The 19,254-nt window shown below is 51.1% G+C and overlaps 3 protein-coding genes across 4 annotated transcripts; 1 reads left to right on the top strand and 2 right to left on the bottom strand.

Annotated features, from left to right (window-relative positions):
- The first annotated feature begins 392 nt into the window (after nucleotides 1-392).
- IL17B (interleukin 17B) lies at nucleotides 393-1,129 on the top strand. Its single transcript, XM_032197106.1, has 2 exons — nucleotides 393-652; nucleotides 871-1,129. Exons 1-2 carry the CDS (start codon nucleotides 393-395, stop codon nucleotides 1,127-1,129), a joined length of 519 nt encoding a protein of 172 aa, XP_032052997.1.
- Nucleotides 783-4,397, bottom strand: PCYOX1L (prenylcysteine oxidase 1 like; the record flags this gene model as incomplete). The annotated part of the gene is made up of 6 exons (XM_032197105.1): nucleotides 783-2,559; nucleotides 2,997-3,137; nucleotides 3,228-3,439; nucleotides 3,526-3,700; nucleotides 3,999-4,205; nucleotides 4,319-4,397. Coding segments are annotated over 6 exons (1,473 nt in total), but the record flags the coding sequence as incomplete, so codon positions are not given.
- A 2,417-nt stretch (nucleotides 4,398-6,814) lies between these two features.
- GRPEL2 (GrpE like 2, mitochondrial) lies at nucleotides 6,815-17,687 on the bottom strand. 2 transcript variants are annotated; one of them, XM_032196741.1, is made up of 4 exons: nucleotides 17,600-17,687; nucleotides 13,326-13,494; nucleotides 12,366-12,447; nucleotides 6,815-11,017 (listed from the first exon to the last, which is right to left on the bottom strand). In XM_032196741.1, the coding sequence occupies exons 1-4, from the start codon at nucleotides 17,674-17,676 to the stop codon at nucleotides 10,662-10,664; spliced, it is 684 nt and encodes a 227-aa protein (XP_032052632.1). In that variant the 5' UTR covers nucleotides 17,677-17,687; the 3' UTR covers nucleotides 6,815-10,661. The 2 variants fall into 2 exon arrangements, with proteins under 2 accessions (XP_032052632.1, XP_032052633.1); XM_032196742.1 differs by having other exon boundaries at nucleotides 13,326-13,461.
- Between the last annotated feature and the right edge of the window lie 1,567 nt (nucleotides 17,688-19,254).

The raw sequence follows: 19,254 nt of genomic DNA, 5'->3' as shown, positions 1-19,254 counted from the left end.
GGAGGGCTTCGATAAAGATCCCATTCTTGCCTGTCTCATCTCTAAAGCACCTTTTAAACCAGAGGAGCCTGAGGTACACCCCAAGCTGGATGCGCATGCGTCCCTCCCAGCATGCAGCCCCCCAGGGGCACAGCTCAGGGCAGCACGGGGGCACTCTGGGTGATGCAAATTGCCAGCATGTCCCTGGGCAAGGGACTGTGCAGCCACAAGCACCACCTGGGGCTTGGGCTACAGGTCCACCACAACAATGTGCTCACCACCCCACAGTGCACGTGCCACCCCAAAATGGATGCAGCCCTGCCATCGCCTGGTGTGACCCCTTGTGCAGGCCTGGGCAGTCAAGCACCACCCTCCTTCCTCCTCAGCTTCTCCTCTGCATCTTCACCTTTGCCATGGTCCTGGTGCCAGAAGCCAAAGACCAAAGCAAGGCAGCCAAGGGGAGGAGAAGGGGTCCGGCACGGCCCCCCAGAGCTGCCCCCGCCCTGGCCTGGAGCCTGGATGACACCTACACCCCCATGGAGGACTATGAGCGCAGCATCCAGGACATGGTGCGCCAGCTGAGGAACAGCTCTGAGCCAGGCGACACCAAGTGCCAGGTCAACCTGCAGCTCTGGAGGTCTAACCAAAGGAGCCTATCCCCCTGGGCCTACAGGTGAGTGTGGGGCACGGTCCTAAGGGCCAGGGGCTCTGGGCAGGGCCACGTGTGCTGGCTGCACGCTGGTGGGCATGGCAGTGACTGTGGCTCCAGCAGCATGGAGCCAGCACACGGGAAGCTCCCCATGTCACCCTGCTGTGGCATTGCCCTGCCCATCCCCATCTCACCTGCCAGGTTCACCGTCTCCCTTGCCTCCTCTTGATTCTCTTCTCCAGCATAAACCATGACGCAACACGGATCCCAGCAGACATCCCCGAGGCCCGGTGCCTCTGCACCGGCTGCATCAACCCCTTCACGATGCAGGAGGACCGCACCATGGCCAGCATCCCCATCTACAGCCGGCTGCCCGTCCGCCGGCTGCTCTGCCAGGGGACGGGCAAGGTGGGGCGCAAGCCCTCTGGGAGGAAGAAGTGTCACAAGAAGTACCAGACTGTCATGGAGACCATTGCTGTGGGCTGCACCTGCATCTTCTGAGCCTGCAGAGCTAACCCTAACAGCCCCTCACGGGCATCTAACCAGCTTGCTCTTGCTTCCCAAGCATCGCCAGGGCAAGGAGTGTGTCTGCACAAGGAGGCTGCAGCTGCATAGCTCCAAGGGCTCCCTGAAATCCCCTTGTGGGCTCTGTCAGCCTCAAGTCCAAGCAGCCACTCTGGGGACACCCACCGCTGGGGCAGCCCCTGCAAGCAACCCAGCCATGCAGCCCTGCCTGCAGCCTCACCGTGAGCCCTCTAACTTCCAGGGAAGGGCCAAAGAGGAGGGTCCTTGCCCACCACCCCCAGCCCCGGGCTGCAGAGTGGGTGTTCACCCCATGCACAAACTGGGGGCTTGGCTGGGGAGGCTGGGGCAGCTTTTGAGATCCTCAATAAAGCGCATCGCTTGAGCCACTCTGCGCGCTGCTGGCAGGAGGGCAGGGCTCTGCTTCTGGCCAAGCCTGTCACCCCTGCTGCTCACCCCACAGCCTTGGCCTCTGAAGTCCCCTGAGATCCCTCCCACAGCAGCACAGCCATGATCCTTTTTGACAGAAAACCCACAGGTTCCTTCCAGTACAGAGCAGGGAGGGGAATGGGGAAACCTCAGGCGTGTGGCACAGACAGGCAGCAGCACAGGGCAGGGGTCATATTCCTGAAGGCAAAGCTTGTTCAAGTCATATGGGACACAGACCGTCCCTCACCCCCTGCCCCAAACCCCGTGCTGTTCCCAAGGCAATAAATACTCCCCTGGCTACCACACCACCACCCCCGTGCATCACAGCTCAGTCTTCACCTTGTGCATCAAGTCCTTCTGGTCGATTTTCTCCAGGTCCTGATACCAGCGGTTGTAAGCCAGGAGGGCCACATTTTTGGCCGCCACAGCTATCATCTCCATGGAGCTGGCCACCCACTCCACACCGCTGAGGTAGAAGAGGTTGTCGTGGAGCACGATGGGCGGGAGGGACTTGGTGGAGTCATAGCGGGGGTACGACTGCCACTCCGTCACCTGCACCGAGTAGTAGGACCTGAAGAGGGTCTTCAGCTGCTGCTTGTCCAGTGGCTGCTGGGACAGAACTCGCCACACTGCAGCCTCCTGGGGCTGCTTGCGACGGAAAGCCACCGAGATGTTGACAGGACAGATGTTGTCCATGGCGTTGAAGAATAGGTCAGGGGTGTCGGTGGTGAGGATGCTGGCGAAGGGGAAGAGCTTGGGGTCAGGGAAGCCGAAGTAGGAAGAGTTGAGGTAGCCGTGCACCACGGAGGTGACGGAGGGCTGGAAGGCACTAGGGAAGTTGGCGATGGGTGGCTCGAAGTTCTCAAAGGTGAAGTTGCTCCTGCTGGGGTGCAGGGGAGTTGTCACCACCACCATGTCGTAGAAAGCCGAGCCCTGGCCTTCGCTGCCCTCGTAGTGCACCTGGTACAGGGCTCTCCCTTCTGAAAAGACAGTTAGTGTAGCCCCGTGCCCCAAGCTGTGTTGCACTGGACCTTCTTTTCTCCCTGTGGGAGAAAACTTCTAGAGAAACTCAGCGTAGTCAGGTAAGGAGGAGCAGGGCAGAGCCACCCGCCCCACAAACCAGAGCTATCCAGCCCTCCTGCTGAGCTGGAGCAGGGGGCAAGCCTGCAACATGGATGGTGTCCGTGTGAATCTCCGAGCCCAAAGAAAAGCCCTAAGGGACCCCAGAGCTGAGGTCTGTAGCACAGGGCCCTGCCTCCCAGATGGATCAGACTGACAGATGGCATCCCTCAGTGCCCTGGGATCCCCATACTACCCACGAAGCACCTCCCACCCTGCTGGCCACAGACCCACACCCAAAGGCCGGCAGCACCCATGGGTGCATGGGGCCGGAGCAGCCTCCCCTGGCCATACTCACCCGAGCTGTGCAGAGAGATGCCCGTCACCCTGGCAGGGATGACATTGGCTTTGGTCAGCTTCAACAGACCCGAGCACACCAGTTTGTTGCCTCCTTCCACTGCCCACATGCTGCCCTGGGCCCCTGCCAGCGACATGGCTCCTGGGGGGAGGAAGAGGAGGGTGCCTCAGAACTCTGCCCGGGGAGGGGACTACGGGAGGAACCCTCAGACAGTGGGGTAAGGGAGTGCACCTGCAAAGGCGGGCACCAGCACTGACTGGCCGTAGCTGGAGCGCAGGACGGCCGCGATGACATCGTCCACAAAGCGCTGCGTGACGCCCACCTCCAGCAGGGACTCGGCCACCGAGCGCTGTGTCATGTTGACAAAGGCTTCACCCCCCAGCGAGCGCAGCAGCTCCTCCAGGCTGGAGAAGGCGTAGCCATGCGCCTGGTACTTGTAGATCCTGGAGGGGACAGCACCACAGGGTGCCTGGTCGGGTTCTGGTGCTGGGAAGGCCCTGGCACCGCCTGAGCCCCCTGGCTCTCCTACCTCATGAACTTCTCCATCACCTCCTCCACCCACATCTGCAGGCGCAGGAAGCTGATGCCGTAGTGCCACCAGAGCCGGAAGAGGTTGAGGAGGTACCAGTCGGTCTCCTCCAGGACAAAGTGCTCCCCGCTGAATATGGCACTCTTCCCTGGCACCTCACGCCGCTGCTTGAGGCCTGCAGGGAGCAGAGGGGCCCCGGCGGGCGGCTGGGAAGGGGCAGAACCAGATGGGGATGCGGGCAGGACGGTGGGCGGCAGGGTGACACTCCTGGCTGAGCATCAGGGAGTGCTGACCCTGGGGCCCCTCATCCAACCCCATGTGTTTGGGCATCCCACGGAACCTCCCCAGTGCCACGAGACAAAGCAGGAGGATCTTGTGAGCGCTAAACCCCACTGAGGGCAGCCAGGAGAGGGGTGCAGGGATGGCACAGGGGTCACGGCGTGCCCGAGGCATGCCTGGCAGCATCGGCTCACCAAGGGTCTTGACGAAGTCCTGCATGTGGAGGCTGAGCGCGTGGATGGACGCGGTCCCGCTCTCGTACTGCTGCTTGTTGACGGTGACAGTGGCCAGCCGGCCGCCCACGCCGGCCTGCTCGTACACATCCAGCTGCACCTGCGGCCCGAACTGCTGCTGCGAGAAGTAGGCGACGGCCGCGCCGCCCAGCCCGGCGCCCACCACGGCTGCGGGCCGAGGGTCAGCCGGGGCCGACACCCGCGCCCCGTCGCACCCCCCCCAGCCCCCGCCTCCCCCCCGCGCCCTCCCCGGCTCCCGGCGCTCGCCCCCCGGCTCCTACCGATGCTGCGCGGCGGGGCAGGGCCGGCGGAGGCGGCCGGGAGGGCCGGGAGGGCGGGCACCAGCAGCAGCAGCAGCAGCGGCGGCGGCGGCGGCGGCGGCAGCGGGGCCATGGCGCGGGCGGCGGCGGCGGCGGCGGCGGGGCCCGGCAGCAGCGGGAGCGGCAGCGGCAGCGGCAGCGCCCGGCCAGGCCCGCCCCTCACGGCAGGCTCGGCCCCCGCCGGAGGCAGTGGGAGGAGGGCAGGGGGCAGCGGGCCCATGGCGCTTGCGGAGCCCGGGCTGGGCCGGCCGCAGGGCGGAGAGCACCGAGGCGGCGCCTCCGGTAGCTGCGGGGGGAGAGGGGCCCGGGCTCGCCCCCCGGCCGGGCAGCGTGGCCGGGGGCTGGGGCTGCTCGCTTCCCTGTGGCCCCGGGGGAAGCGGCGGGCTGGCTGCAGACACAGGCGTAGCGTCAAAATCGGCCTTGTTTTGCGAAATTTGGCTCTCCACACCGTGACGCCAGGGCTCAGAGGAGGCGATGCTCGACCGACAACCACCACCACACCGAGGATGCGCGGTGCCCCCATTCTGCACACGCAGCAGCTGCCGACCCACGGCCGGCCCAGTGCTGAACCGACAGCTTAAAACCGAGTGATCCCTGAACCCACAGCGACAGGCCCCGGGGTGGGACCTTCCTGCACAGTGCTGGGCTTCCCAAGTGGCAGGAGCCCACCTTTACTGCCCTCAGGCCAAGCTGCTGTGGGAGCGTGTTTTCCCTATCTTGAGCTGGCACGTGGGGGAGGACACGGTGCTCAGCGCCTGGCCACGAGGCTGGGCTCTGCTGTGACTCGTACCTCAGCAGTGGCATTTCAAGCTTTTGCTTGTAATTTCTGCCCTCAGAAAAACAAGGAGCCTGGCAGCAAGATGCTTGTGTCTTGGGGATCCTGTCTGGGAGCCTGCTGCTACCTGGAATACAAAGGCTAGCAAAATCTGAGCAAAACCGGGAAGCGCGTGTAATTACAGCACCTAGAGCCTGCTGTAGCCAAGGGCTGGCTCTGTACCAAGACAAAATTAAATTTGGGAATCCATCACAGGAAAGGCAGAAGCCAGAACACATGCAGAGGCTACCTCTCCCCGAGTCAGAAGCCCCTTTGGAAGTTCGGTGTAGGGGAGCAAACACAACCCCAAAATGCAGATGTGAACATGGGGGAGACACAGACCAAGCTCCGACTGCTGCTCAGCTCCCCTGAAGTTTACAGTGAACAGTACTGACCCACCAGCACAGGGCAACCACATTCCCAAAGTTGCTTAAAACACAGCACAGAAATGCATCTGCATGCTTCAGGTTTTAACAAGCCCTTATTTTAACTGCCCTGATTTCACTATGGCTGGCTCTGTGCAGTAAGCAAAACACTCCTTCTCTTGCTCACACACTTTTTTTTTTTTTTTTTTTTTTTTTTGGCAGATGGAGATGGTTGTGATTTGAAAACTCCCAACTCTCACTGTTGCTGCAGAGAAAACCAGATGAGCCAGCAATTACTAGCACAACAGCAGTTAGCATTATTTCCTTGTCTTGGCTGGTTAGCACACACAGAGCAATGCAATCACAGCTGCTCCTGGGCAGAATGAGGAAGAGCCAGTATGGTGGGAAGTTGCCTCTACAATCACAAGGGGGTTTTGCTGGTAGATCCTCAGCACAAGGATTTAGGTCTTATCCCAGAAAGGCCATTTATAATGTTCTTTTACAAAGTGGCTTTTTCTTTTTTCTTCTTTTAAGTGATAAGTGCACAGGGGCGTTCAGAGCTTCAGGAAATTGAGGCAAGCAAGGCTTGCTGACATGGCACAACACAAAGAGACTACAGCAATACGAGGAATGGAGGCCAGGCTATCTTTGCAGAGGATGCAGGAAGGGAGAAGAAATCTGCTGCAATCCCTGGAGAGAAAGCCTGCTCTCCTCAACAAATCCCTGAAATCCTAACCCACTTGTGGATACCATAAGCACTAAAACACACTGTCTATTATGCCACCTAAATTGCTGCACACTGTGCTTGCTACCACATGTCACACACAAAAGGAGAAATAAGCAGCAAAATGAAGCTGTGAGGGAAGAGAATGACAAAAATAACACAAGATAACATGTATTTCAACTGTCAGGAGTTCTGCAGAATGAAACACCATAGGCTGGCAGACAGCTTTTCTCTACACAGTGGTCTGTGAATGAACTTAACCAGGAACAGAAAGGAAAGCAGGCACAAAGTACCAGAGAATGACAGAAGTTCATCAGTACAGAAACCCCTGGCAACTCACCTGTGTGAGGAAAGATGCCCCCCCCCTCCAAGTTTCTTGGAGTGCACCTAAAGGATTGTTCATAAAATGCCAAACAAATGCAGTGGACTGTAGCCCTTATTTTAGATAGCCAGCTCAGGAATAGCTAGAAACCTTTCAATCTACAGTCCCACTCAATTAAAGCAGCAACCAGAATGAGCAGCAGTTTGGGGAAGGGGGAAAAAGGAAAAGAAGCAACCGCAATTCTTTTTTATTTATTATTATCATTAGCAAATGGACAGTATCTGGACATCTAAAGAAAATAAGCCCTTTCCAACATTAACTCAAATGTTGTTGTCAATTATTTGCACTGCTCCCGCACTTGAGTCTTCCTCTTTCATACAGCCAGAACCGTTGGGTAAACACGGCGCACAGAAACACAAAAACAGACAGTATATACAGGTCTCCCACCAACTAAACAGAATTAAAATTTTTGGAGATTAGCAACGCTTTGTTCATTTGACTTTGCAACTAATATCAAAACATCTTTTAAAATAAACACAATGACAATATTCACAATATAAAACTTAAATACATTTTTTTTTTAATTTAAAGGACTTATAGCCATTGATTTATCACAGCTGTTCTCTTTCAACTGCTGATGAAGCACTGAGAACTTAAGGTTCACAAAGCAACATTCACATTCTGCACTGCTCCTGGTCAGAGCTAAGATGCCTGCACGATATGGCGGGATCACAGAACAAGGCCAGAGCCCCTGTGCAGCAGGGCTGCCCTCCTTCTGAGAGCAGAAATGCAGGTCCACACATCACCATTGCATGCAGGGGTTATCTAGTCCGCATTCCCAGTTCAGTTCATGGCTGGGTGAACGGAGTGGAAATGAGTCAAAGGTATGCAATACTTCCTCTCCTCCACTATTCTGTCCCTTCTACAAGCTCGAGTCACCGAATAAAGTGAGAGAAGAAGCTCATGAATCAGACTCCTCTTTGGTGTCACTGCAGAGCATGATGGAACTGCACCAAGGGGAACTTTGTCCCACTGCACTCAGCGTATAAGCTTTACACAAACGGGGAAGACACGGGAGCTACAATCTGCGAAGAAATTCACTCAATCCTTAGGCAATCTCATCCACAGTAAGAGATCATTAAGTGTGCTTCAAAGGCAAGAGAATCAAATTTTGCTTAGGAAATCTAAATTTTGTGTTGGAATCAAGGTTTGGTTATTTCATTCTCATTTCACAATTGCAATTAAGCAGAAAACTAGGACAAACAACAGTAACAGTATCTACCTCTTTGGTAATTTCTCTAAGCAATAGGTACGTCTTGCAATAACCATCATAAAAGCCCGATCAGACCTTATATAAGTTTCATAGATCTTAAAAATTGAGGCATGAACTGGGAAAAAAGCTTGCCCCAAATTAAACCGGGCCTGTGGCAGGCTCACAAATACTGTACGGGAACCCGATACCTCAGATCTCTGCTGCAGCCATACAACAGTGCCTCACTGAAAGTGGATCCCAGATACAGAAGCTGAATCAATAACCTCTTATTACAGATGGAAAGTGTCTAGAGTGCATTTTAGGGTATTTCTTTAAGGCAAAAAAGGGTGAATACTAGCTGAGGTCACAGGCAGGCCTGGTAAGTGGTCCAAAGGTGGGCCAAGCAGATGCAGCATACTTTCACAGTCAGGTTGCTCAGTGGGTCAGTATAAAGATGCTTTGTATCCCATCACTTTTGGCCACATGCTACTTTTATGTCTGGCTCAGATAAGCTGCAGCCTTTTATGACTGAAAACTACTTGTTACGTGAAATGCTTGTGGTTTTCTTCAGTTTCTTATAACTAACATTTCACATTACAAATTAGTTTCCATAACTAGCTCTCCCCTCGTATTTGCAGAAAGAATCAGCTGATATACCATGGACTGAAGAGGCAGAGAAGAAGCAATTGCTCCAACTGAAGCTACAGTTTCCACAGAACAGGCTGCAGGTAGTCACAGGCAGAACTGCAAGACTTGCATTGCCACATCACAAATTTCACCTGTTCTCTGCCTCGATTATCTCTGTATAACCTGGTATGTACAGTCAGCAAAAACAACGAGCAGGAAGTCCTTTATATCTCTAAAATTTCCAAGTGTGATGAAACAAGAGTACTGAACTAGAGTGTTTTCCAAAGTGATCTAGTGCTGCCATGAAGCACTGTTTCAGGCTTAAGTCTCAAGTGCCCCTCTGAAAACCTAAATACCAGCACAAAACTGCACTTGTATCCACTACTGAATCACCCCCCATCCCGCTGTCACTAAAGCAGCTTGCATAAAGCATATTTAAAATGTGCATCTTCCTAAAAAATCTGCAGTGACAGCCAATTAGCTGCATGTGCTCTGCAGAGAGTCTCTTCACATGCAAGACTGCTGACAGCTGCTGATTGAAGGCTGCTGTTATCTTGAAGTCCATCACAAAAGGATTACACAACTGAAGCCTGCAAAGGAATGGAAGAAGAATAAGCTTTCTTCCAAACCTGTGACAGCATCCACCATAAATAAAGAGCTTTTGCAAGTGTGTCTCAAATAACTGTCAGGCCACAGATCCAATTCCAGAAAGCAAAAAGGCAGGAATTAATGAATCTGTAAGAAATAACCTGAAAACCACCATGCCTACTTTGCTTTTTATGTAGTGCAAACCACAGCCTGGCTTATATAACTCTTCTGCCACTCTTCTGCTTACTGTTCTCTAAAGGGTTAAATTCTGATCTTACTGGGTGACTGCGCCCTTTCAGCTGAGATAAATGGACTCCCAGGCAAAGGACCACTGGGAAATACATATGGCATACTGTGACAACAACATGCTTCCAACTAGGAGGATGGCTTGAGGTCTGCTTTCACTTCCCCTGCCTTCTGCTTCTCCAGCTTTCTTGTCATTGCTGCTAAAATTGTTTCAAGGACACTTGAGACTTTTAGTACATGTAGAAATGATTTTTTCTCCTTGTGTCAAGAAAAAAATAATAAACAGAAGTTTTAATATTTGCTATGACTACACAGAAGTAGAATCTGAATATGAACTGGAAGTTAGTGTTATCTGAGTACCATTATTGGAGAGCTCCAGAAAATAAAACAGTCCAGATTTCCTACTTAAGGGCACATCTCCACTTTGCCGAAAGCTGCAACAAAGAGCATACAGTTTATCATGCTTGAAAGATGCACAAATACCCATCAGGGAAGAGAGATTACTCTCCTATAAAATATACTTTTTGGTTGGATAGAGATTTGAGAAGAGTTTCTGGCTCTACCAAGAACCATCACTCCCTGTTTTACCTCAAGGAACAAAGTGTCAAGCTGAAATTTTACTTGGAGAACAAATACTAACACATTGAAGTCTGACACAACAACCAGATTCTATTTAAAGACGCATCCCTATTGAACTGTAGCATGACAGAGATTTCATTAATCCAGAATTATTTTCCTGAAACGATGTAAGAAAAAAGTGGCCCCAAGTATCAATTCAAGTGATCATCTTGATCCTCATCTAAGGGCTCTGGGGACAAGGGAAGACACCAGAACTAGACCGATAATAATACTCAGCCCTTTGAGCTTTTCCTCTTATGAGTGCTTTGCAAAGAAAAAGCCTCACCACATCCCTGTGAGGTAGGTCAATAAGTATTATTATGCTCCCTTATTACAGATACAGAAACCGAGGCAGAGAAGTTACTTGCCTGAAGGCCACTGCAGGCATCTGTCTCAGAGATGGAGCTGAGAGACAAAATACCCTAAGTCTCAGAGAATTCCTCTTTCTCTCTCATATCCCCTTCCCTGTACTTGTTTTAATAGAGAAATGAGCAACAGAGAAAGGAGCTATAGTACCACGTTCCTGACAAATAGTGGAACTCCTAGTACTACTCCATGTACTCCAAAAAGGATCATTAAATATACAAGTACCTTATAATTAATGACAAAATGACTGCACACATTATAAAGAAGCCAACGTACAATACAAACCTAGCTTAATAAATAAAGACATGCAGCTGCATTGTCACTGAGTGCTGAGAGGTCCTCAGCTCCATCAGGTCCCAGATGCCAAGAAGGCAAGGTGATGTCATTCCTGCGACTCCACCGCCACGCCAACGAGTGCATGTCTGATAGTGCGGCCGTGGAGTTTGTAGCCATCCTGAGTCACCAGTGCTATCGTGCCCGGCTGCATTCCCTCAGCTGGTACGTGGCAGACGATTTCATGGTCGTATGGATCATATTTGCCCCCAACAGGGTTCATCTTCTGAAGGCCATGTTTGGCAAATACACTTTGCAACTTGGCCTCTATGAGAGACAGGCCTTCATAGATTTTCTTTAGAGTTGTATTTGGATTACTAGGCTCTGCTTCTTCTGCAGCACTCTCAGCAGTCTTCTCCAAGATGTCTGCTACTTCCACGAGGTCCCTGCAGAAACTCTGGATTCCTACACGTATAACGAAGCAAGAAGTACATGAAGAACAACGACTACACAGAGCTACAGTGCCTACAACAGGCACGAAGTCACAGAAGTTTGAAAGCACCATTACAGCTGCTAATTGATTTCAACTCGTATTTCAATGAGAGTAGATGGTGCCTTCTGTATCCTGTAGCCAAAGCTTTAGCATTACATGGGGACTATCATGAAGACTCCCCAAATCAAGGTATATGCAGGAAAGGTACATCTATATAGATCAATGATTATTAGTATTATTAGTATTTCACTCCAAGAAGTTCTTGGGACTAAGCCTCATCATTTAGAATGCTGTTCCATACCCTCCAAAACAGTCCCACAGTCCTAAATGTTTTGCCAAACAACTCACAGAAATGCCTATACACACACGGAACAAACAAGATGGGGAGAAATTGATATAATACATGGCCATCCATACATATATCCACAATTTTATTCATATTCATATGTTAAAGTTGCTGTGGAAGGACTGGATAAAATGGACCTCAAGTTGGTCATGAAAACTGCCATAGCGTCTTTCATTAGAAAAATGTATTTAGATCATACACATTTCCAGAAACAGTATATTACACAGTGCAGAAATTTCAGGGAAACCAACCTCCTTCAGTTATAATGATGCCAAAACTAATTTACTGGAAAGACATACCACGAAAACAGAAACGAGAAAGAAGCAGTAGTTCAGTGCTGTCTACACTTGTACATACATGTTCAAACACACACAGAATGAAATAGCATGAAGGAGAGGCAACAAAGGAGCAGACAGAAGCAGACCAATTACCAACTTGTCTCCTCTTGAACCAGGCTCTGCTTTAATGCTTTACAGCCCCCTGTGCCTCACTCCATGAGCAACTTCTAATAAAGGAACTCATTTTTCTTCAAACCTAAAGCAGGCTGCATACAAAAACTCAGGACTCAAAAAAAAATTGCAAACCAATAGTGCTGATTAACCCAGAACTCAATAGCCATTTTGTAGCACCACGGGTAGAATGGTAATAAAACGACAGCAGCTCTAATTTCAAAGCTTAGCTACAAAAAAACCTTCAGATATTCACGTGCTATAGAAAATAATGGCTTCTCATTCTCAGAAGTGATGCTGGCAGAGTGCAATGATTAAACATTTTTCCCCCTTCACTCGTCTCAGCTGGACATATAGAAAAATAGTGAGTAAGCTCAGACACCAACAATCCAGGCCAAACATCGTGCGGCCTTTACAAGGGCTGGACTGAGAGGGGAGAGAAAAGCTGCTGAGCAGCATTTTATGCTCAGGCAGGCAGGCAGGCATGTTGCTGCAGTAAACACAGCTCTTCCTCACTTTGCTTACCAAAGAGTTTGGCATCTTCCACAAACTTCTGTGTTCTCCTCCGGACATTCTCAGAATCTGCCAAAGCTTTCCGGTATCGTTCCTGTAACCATGATAGCAAGAGCAGACATCAAACAAGGAGTAAAACTGATTTCTTGTCAAGTTTGCAATCCCTTAGAAATCATTTAAAAATAACCAATTTCACAGCAGAAGGTTTGTGCTGGGCTCCAGCGTTTTCATTAGAACAGGCAAATCCAACCCCTCTCCTACTGATCACAGTCTCCACTGAATCAGCACAACCGCAATCCCCTCAAAAGACCCAAGTCAAGGCCAGAAGCTTTCAGGGCACAACTCAGTTGGACGCTGCATTGTCAGGCTGTTGCTTTTTGCATGACTCACTGTGCCTATTGAGACACTCCTTTCTCTACCAGGCAAGTCTTAGCAACAGATCCAGAAACAGCTGATTTATCACTTGTTGCAGCAGTACTTTCTGGGCAATTGCCCTCACAATTGCCCCATGCTTCAGTATTTATTCCTCTCCTTACTCACATTTGAAAATTCCCTATAAAATGATCCCTTCCATTTCCCTGCTAGATGCCAAAGATAACTTCCCTTCTCAGACAATCTGGGTCCAGCACATTACAACATATAATACTAGTCAGGACAAAGCTCCTGCCATTCCCTCTTCACAGCACTGTGAAAGAGCTGACCACAGCCCATCTCTCACATACAGTTTTCTCTGCCAGGATCATACTATCAGTGTCTTCCTCCCGGGAGCTACTGACAGCTGGTGTTTCTGGGAAAGGCAGACCGTACTCCTTCCACAGTGTACCCTAACGCCTAGAGCACTGCTGCTTTGAATGCTGCCAGAGCACAGCGATGACGTTTGGATGTTACAGTGCTTAGAGAAAAAGATAGGGCTGAAAGACAAAGTCGAGGGGACTGAATGAAAAACAGTGGTGCCACCAGCAGCACACTTACAGTTAAATCCCGGACTTGCTCTTCCAATCTGATGGCTTTGTGCTCTAAGGCACAATCAGAAAGGGGATGCTTTGGCTCATCGTGGGGATCTTCTGGGCCACACTCATCTCCTGTACTTCTCTGCTGAGCTGCAGTGCTGAAAACACATGGGGACACCCTGAAGTACAAACTAGCAAAAAAAAAAAAAAAAAAAAAAAAAAAAAGTTATGCTACAACATGGTCATAAAGAAAGATTCCTGTTTACTGTAATTTCTAAACGATCCTCTTAAAAAGGTACATAGGATTCTAGATAAAATTTTACCTCTTTTCAGAAAAGATAGGCAACTAGCACAGAAAACTCAGACAGACATTTTGAAAAAACTCTTTTATTTTAGGCTCATATCACTACAGAGGCTGTGCGCCACTTCCCTGACATTAACTAAAAAGAGTCGGGTTTTTAAAGGAAAAAAAGCTGTTGGTTGCATTTTGCTAACTTCCCAGTACAGATAGTCAATACTGAATGGTAAACTTCAGAAACTTTTTTGCAAGGCAGTCTTGAAAAGGAGCAGGTAGCAGAGAGCTGTTTTAAGAATCATTTTAAAGCAAAAGTTTTAAGCAAAATTCAGTAGATCTGTGAAGCTGCAGCATTTAAGTAGATACATGGGCAGAGCCTCGCCTGCTCCTCTAAGAATGTAAATTCATGCAGGTACATCAGGTGAAACTCATCCAGAAGGCTGACTCCATGTTGCAGATGAACTTGCAGATGAAATTATGAAACAACCGAAGAGTTAGATAATTGCATTGAGCTGTAACAACACTGCCTAGATGCCAAGAAGCTTATTCTATACTGTAACTATCTCACAGGTTTCCCAAAAATAAATAGTGGAAATCTAGCTAAAAACAGTTTCATCAAAAGATGATCAAAAGCAGTAGGTTAGACACTTCAATAAATAGACAGTGTTTCACTCTGCTTTTCCACAGTGCCCTTCACTGCCACCACCACTGCAGTCGCTCCAGGAGCGAAGCGCAGTTTTCCCCCCACCTCCTCAATGCAGAGAAGCACCTCCTGCATTTACAGCTGACCTGGACAGCATTAGGGCAAAGCCTCAGCCCACCTCCCCCTCACAATTCACACAGGAACAGAGTCTGCAGAAGAAAGCTCAATTTGCTTCCAAGAGCAAACATTTGAGTATAGTCTTGACAAGGAAGAGTGAGCCTCTCCTTTCTCAGGAGGACCTCAGCTGAGCAGAGCCAGGCTTGCAACACCCCCTGCAACACAGCGCTTTTGTATACACACTACGTGAGGATCTAGCTGACAGTGGCAACTGAATGGGGAGGGTTCGTGCCTCTTAGCCCAGTACTGAACGCTGCAGCTCCTGCAGAATGAAGGTTCAGGTAGTTAAACCTGCCAAAAACTACCCCTGCTGAAGTGTTTTGTGTCCAGCGTCCTCAAATAGGTTTGCTGAGAGATCTGTTGAGTACAAGTGCCAGCACAGAAGAACAGACAACATGTGGAGCCTGGAGAGAAGTGGGAAGGTCAACATGGGGAAAGGAAGAGGCGTCCCACATTGGGTGGCAATGAGGGCTTAGCCTACCTTATCTGTCTGACCAAAGCACGCTTTAAGAGATGTATCTGCCCAAAGACCACCAAGCATCTCCTACCACTCCCTGCTCAGTAGCCCAAATATTCCCTCATTTTGTCTTTAACACAAGGTTATTATACCACCCACAGCACTAATGACAGACTCCCTTTTCCCACTTGAAGACGTTTGCATATACCACTTTTTATTAAGTGGATACTTGAAACGTGGTCTGTACGCCAAACTGTCCCTTTTCAAAGCCATTACATATCACATACAGACCTGAAAGTGCCTTTACTAAGTGTATTTACTCTGAAGCAGGATGCTCCTTTAAAGAGCCTTCTCAAAAAGCTCCCCAGCCCCTGCAGCTCTGGTCCCAGGAATGCCTTCAGAGGAGAAAGCCCAACATTTTAGCCATAGCTGCAGAGATCTGTTTTGGGCACAACACTCCACCTTGAATGATGTTTGTCCCATTTGTTTTGGCAACTGGTTAACACAGTACTTTTACAAAATTATAGGAAGTAGTTAAGCCAGAAGTGAGGAAAGAGCTGTACCTCCTTTACCGTGCCTTCAAAAATCAATGAACGACCTTTAAGCAACTGGAAAGCTTTACTTGTGGGGGAGAATATGTGCCTGCGGTAAGCATCAACCACAAACTTTGTCCTTTATCTTCTTGGATTTCATTTAAAGAGCTGCAGGAATGGAAATCAACCCTGCTTCAGATGAACCAAAGAAGCTAAAATGCAGCTGAGAAAGCAGCCTTGCCTGGCACCTCACAGGTTAGGTACCTGCAGCTTAAAAGAAACAACCCAAACCAGAACTATACAAGAGAGGTAACTCTTATGCATCCAAGAAGCGAAGCTTACTGTGTCATTTCCCTGTGCAAGTGATTCATGTTACAGAAAGGGGTGTGTTTCAGTGTGTAGGAGGAGAGGGGCATGAGCGAGCTGGTGTCTCCACCATGGGGACCTGCCTACGTGAAGCGGAGAGCTGCGAGCATGGACTCCTTTCTTCAGCTGGTGAAACCAAGCCACAAAACACTCCCCCATGCGCTGAAATGCCCCGGGTGCCACAGGCTGTTCAGACAAGCCTGCCTTAAAAGCTGGAGGCAAAAAAAAAAGTGTCCCAGACTGGTTCCAAAGGGAATTCTTAAGAACTATTAGGCAGAATTGAAAATGTTGCCCCATTTACTTCTTCCTTGAGGATGAAATACACCTCTACCAAGGGCATGTGCTATTTACAGTCTGTCTGCTGCACAGTGCTCTGCCTTCTAAGTACAGTCTTGATCACAGCTGCCCTAAAAATAGGCAGGAATCCCACGGGAGGAAGTTGACGCATCCTGAAGTGACAGACATGGGGAAGTCCCAAAGGGTGTGAAAAGATTGTATAACTAAGCTGGTGATTCAAAAAGATTTACAAACTGATGTCACAGAAGAGCAAACAGATAGATGGAGGAGAGAACTTGATTGTAGCCACATGGTTCAAGCCAGCTGTCCTTAAAGATTAGCATTTTAATGATTTCTTTCTGGACCACATGCATGATACCCAAACACCCCAAACCCATGCTGTTTCCCCTTCCAACACAAGGACCCTATCGCACCTCTCCCTTAATCTCTCCTTCCTCCTCCTCCCAAATCTGCATGACAAAGCATGCCAGAACTGAGGTACAGAGCCGTCTACATCAGTGCTTGGGAGAAAATCTAATTATCCTCACTCACTGTCTCATCTGGGGGCAGTGTATGAGAACATTTTGTGGATTCCTTTTTGATGAAACCTAACAGGAGAATAAGCTTCTGCAGCACACCTTAGCACATGATGGCCACAAACTGGCAGCAGACACCCAGACTACAGCCAGTCCAGCGGAAGAAGTCCCCAGAATTTGGGCACCTGGTCCCCACCACCACTTGCCTGCATCAAGCCACTCCCTCTGGCTGCAGTGTGGACGCAGCCATGGCGTGCCCCTGCACAAAGAGGAGCTTCATGACGATGGCAGGTTCTGGCTGTTTTCCACCAACAAAGCCTGCCTGGCTTCCGCCAGCAGTCCCACCTGCTCCAGCCTTGCTGCGCGCTGTGCGCAGGGCCCAGCAGTCCTCACGCGCATGGCAGCGGGAGGACTTCCAGACACACGTCTTCACGTTCAGTCCCAAACCCAGGTGCTTCTGTTATGTGCTCTAGAATCGTTTTATTACATTTACGTGGTTTCTTTCATAGAAAAACCCTTAGAATAAACTATCTTACATTTTATCTTTTTGTTTTGTTTTCAGCTGCCTGCATTTCATTCAACTAACCAAAGCGACGGCTGTGGGTCTCACTGCCCTTTTAAAAGCCATATTCCACGGTGTTCAAAAACATGCCTGCACACTCTGTCTAAATATTAACAAAATTGATTTGACTCTCTTCCCAAACCACACGGGTGCCGTCCCCTCCCCAGGACCCCGCGCACACCGAGGATGAAGCAGCCCAGCCCGGGAGTCCACAAGTCTGGGTGCTCTCGAGTGGACCCGGGGAGGCGGAGGGGCTGCAGCCCGCGGGGCCTCTCCCTGCGGGGCCGTTTCAGGCTCCAGGACGGGGCCGGCCCGGGGCGCGCTCCCCTCCTCCCCCTACCCGCAGCGGGACCCCTCCGGGACGCTCGGCGCTCCCCAGGCCCGGCCCCTGCTCCCCCGGGCCCCGCCGCCACCGCCGCGTCCCGTCCCGTCCCGTCCCCGTGCCCCGTACCTGCCGCGCCGGGCCGCGCCGAGCGCCAGCAGGGCCCCGAGGCGGCGCCGGGCGGCCGGCAGGCAGCAGGCGGCCATCCTCCGCCGGGCCCCGCCGCGCGGAGCAGGCCCCGCCGCCGCCTACAGCTCCCGGCAGCCCGCGGCCCGGTGCCGCCCCGCGCCTCAGGGCGCGCTGTGAGGGGGGGCGGAGCGGCTCGGTGCGGGCCGGGCCGGGGGCTGCTGCCGGGCCCTGCCACCACCCCTCGCCGCAGCATGTCGCTGAGCACCGCGTCCGGCTTCAAACAGGCCCTGCCACCGCCACCACCCACCCAGCCGCGTCCCCAAGCACCAGGCCCAGCCGTTCCTTGAGCACCCGCGGGACTGGGACTCCACCGCCTCGCTGGGCAGCCCGTCCCGGTGCCTGCCCGCTCTGTCTGAGCAGAAATGTCTCTTCCCACCTGAACCTCCCCCGGCACAACTCGAGGCCGTTCCCTCTAGTCCTACTAATATTTATCTGCCAGAAGGTGCCGACCCCAGCTTCCTTTCAGGCAGTTGCAGAGAGCAATGAGGTCTCCCCTGAGCCTCCTCTTCTCCAGACCGAACACCCCCAGTTCCCTCAGCCGCTCCTCACAGGACTTGTGCTCCAGGCCCTTCACCAGCTCTGTAGCCCTTCTCTGGACATACTCCAGGTCTTTGATGTCCTTCTGGTAGTGAGGGGCCCAAAGCTGAACACAGTGCTCGAGGTGCAGCGTCACCAGAGCCCCATGGGCAACGACTGGGGTCTGTGGTCCAGCCAAGCAGGAAGGAACTTTTTTGGGGCCTCATAAAGAATAAACTGGAAAATAATAATAATAATAATAATAATAATAATAATAATAATAATAATAATAACAATAACTTGGTCAAGTGTGCTTTTTAACCCAGGTCTACTCCCAAATTGGCAAGCATGGTTTCAAAGTGGTGGTGAAGCTCTGCTTCTCCTGCTTGGTGGCCCAGGTTCCGTGCTTCTCTCAATGCTCAAGAAAGTTTGACTTATTTCCACTACAAGAGCTGCATAGGTTCTCAGCGCTTAAGAGGTTTTTACCCATTTCCATGCTGAGCTTCCTCCTGCATTGGGAGCAGCGTGGCCATGGGGAGGAGGGGAACAGTGACAGGCAGCATGGCGATGCCATTGTAGAGCAGAGGACGAGCAGGGCAGGACCAGTGCTTCCTTGTACCTCGTGTCCAGGCAGCCAAACACCAAGCTCACAGCTCTGAACCCGTGGTCACCAACAGAACAAGTGTACAGTGGGTTTGGCCAGCTGCCCAAGGCAGTTGTTGTGGATGCAGCATGCACGCACAGCCCCAGGCCACCCCAGACCATGCTGGCACCTTTCATTACAAGCAGAAGTAATGCAGCCAACTTGCTCCCCACAGCCAGGGGAAGAGGTGTACCAGTGCCAACATTTTTATTAAAAGTTGCTTATCTAGTTACTAAAAAAGGGGCCTTGAAAGAGCGAGTTGCAAAGGTTAATTGTGGCAGTAGTGTGCACAAATGGGTCACAGGCCTGCTCCATTGTCTCTGGCACAAAAGCCTGGGCCTTTCCTTTTTATTCCTCTCTGCCTGTTTCTGCCTGTGCTAAATCACCTTCCACCATTTCTCGTGCTTGTTCCAGTCCCCTCGTTTGAAAGCACTTT

Source organism: Aythya fuligula, chromosome 14, assembly GCF_009819795.1.
Source record: "Aythya fuligula isolate bAytFul2 chromosome 14, bAytFul2.pri, whole genome shotgun sequence".
NCBI classification, from domain to species: domain Eukaryota; kingdom Metazoa; phylum Chordata; class Aves; order Anseriformes; family Anatidae; genus Aythya; species Aythya fuligula.
The sequence above is the reverse complement of the archived record's forward strand: the minus strand, read 5'-3'. Positions and strand labels throughout refer to the sequence as shown.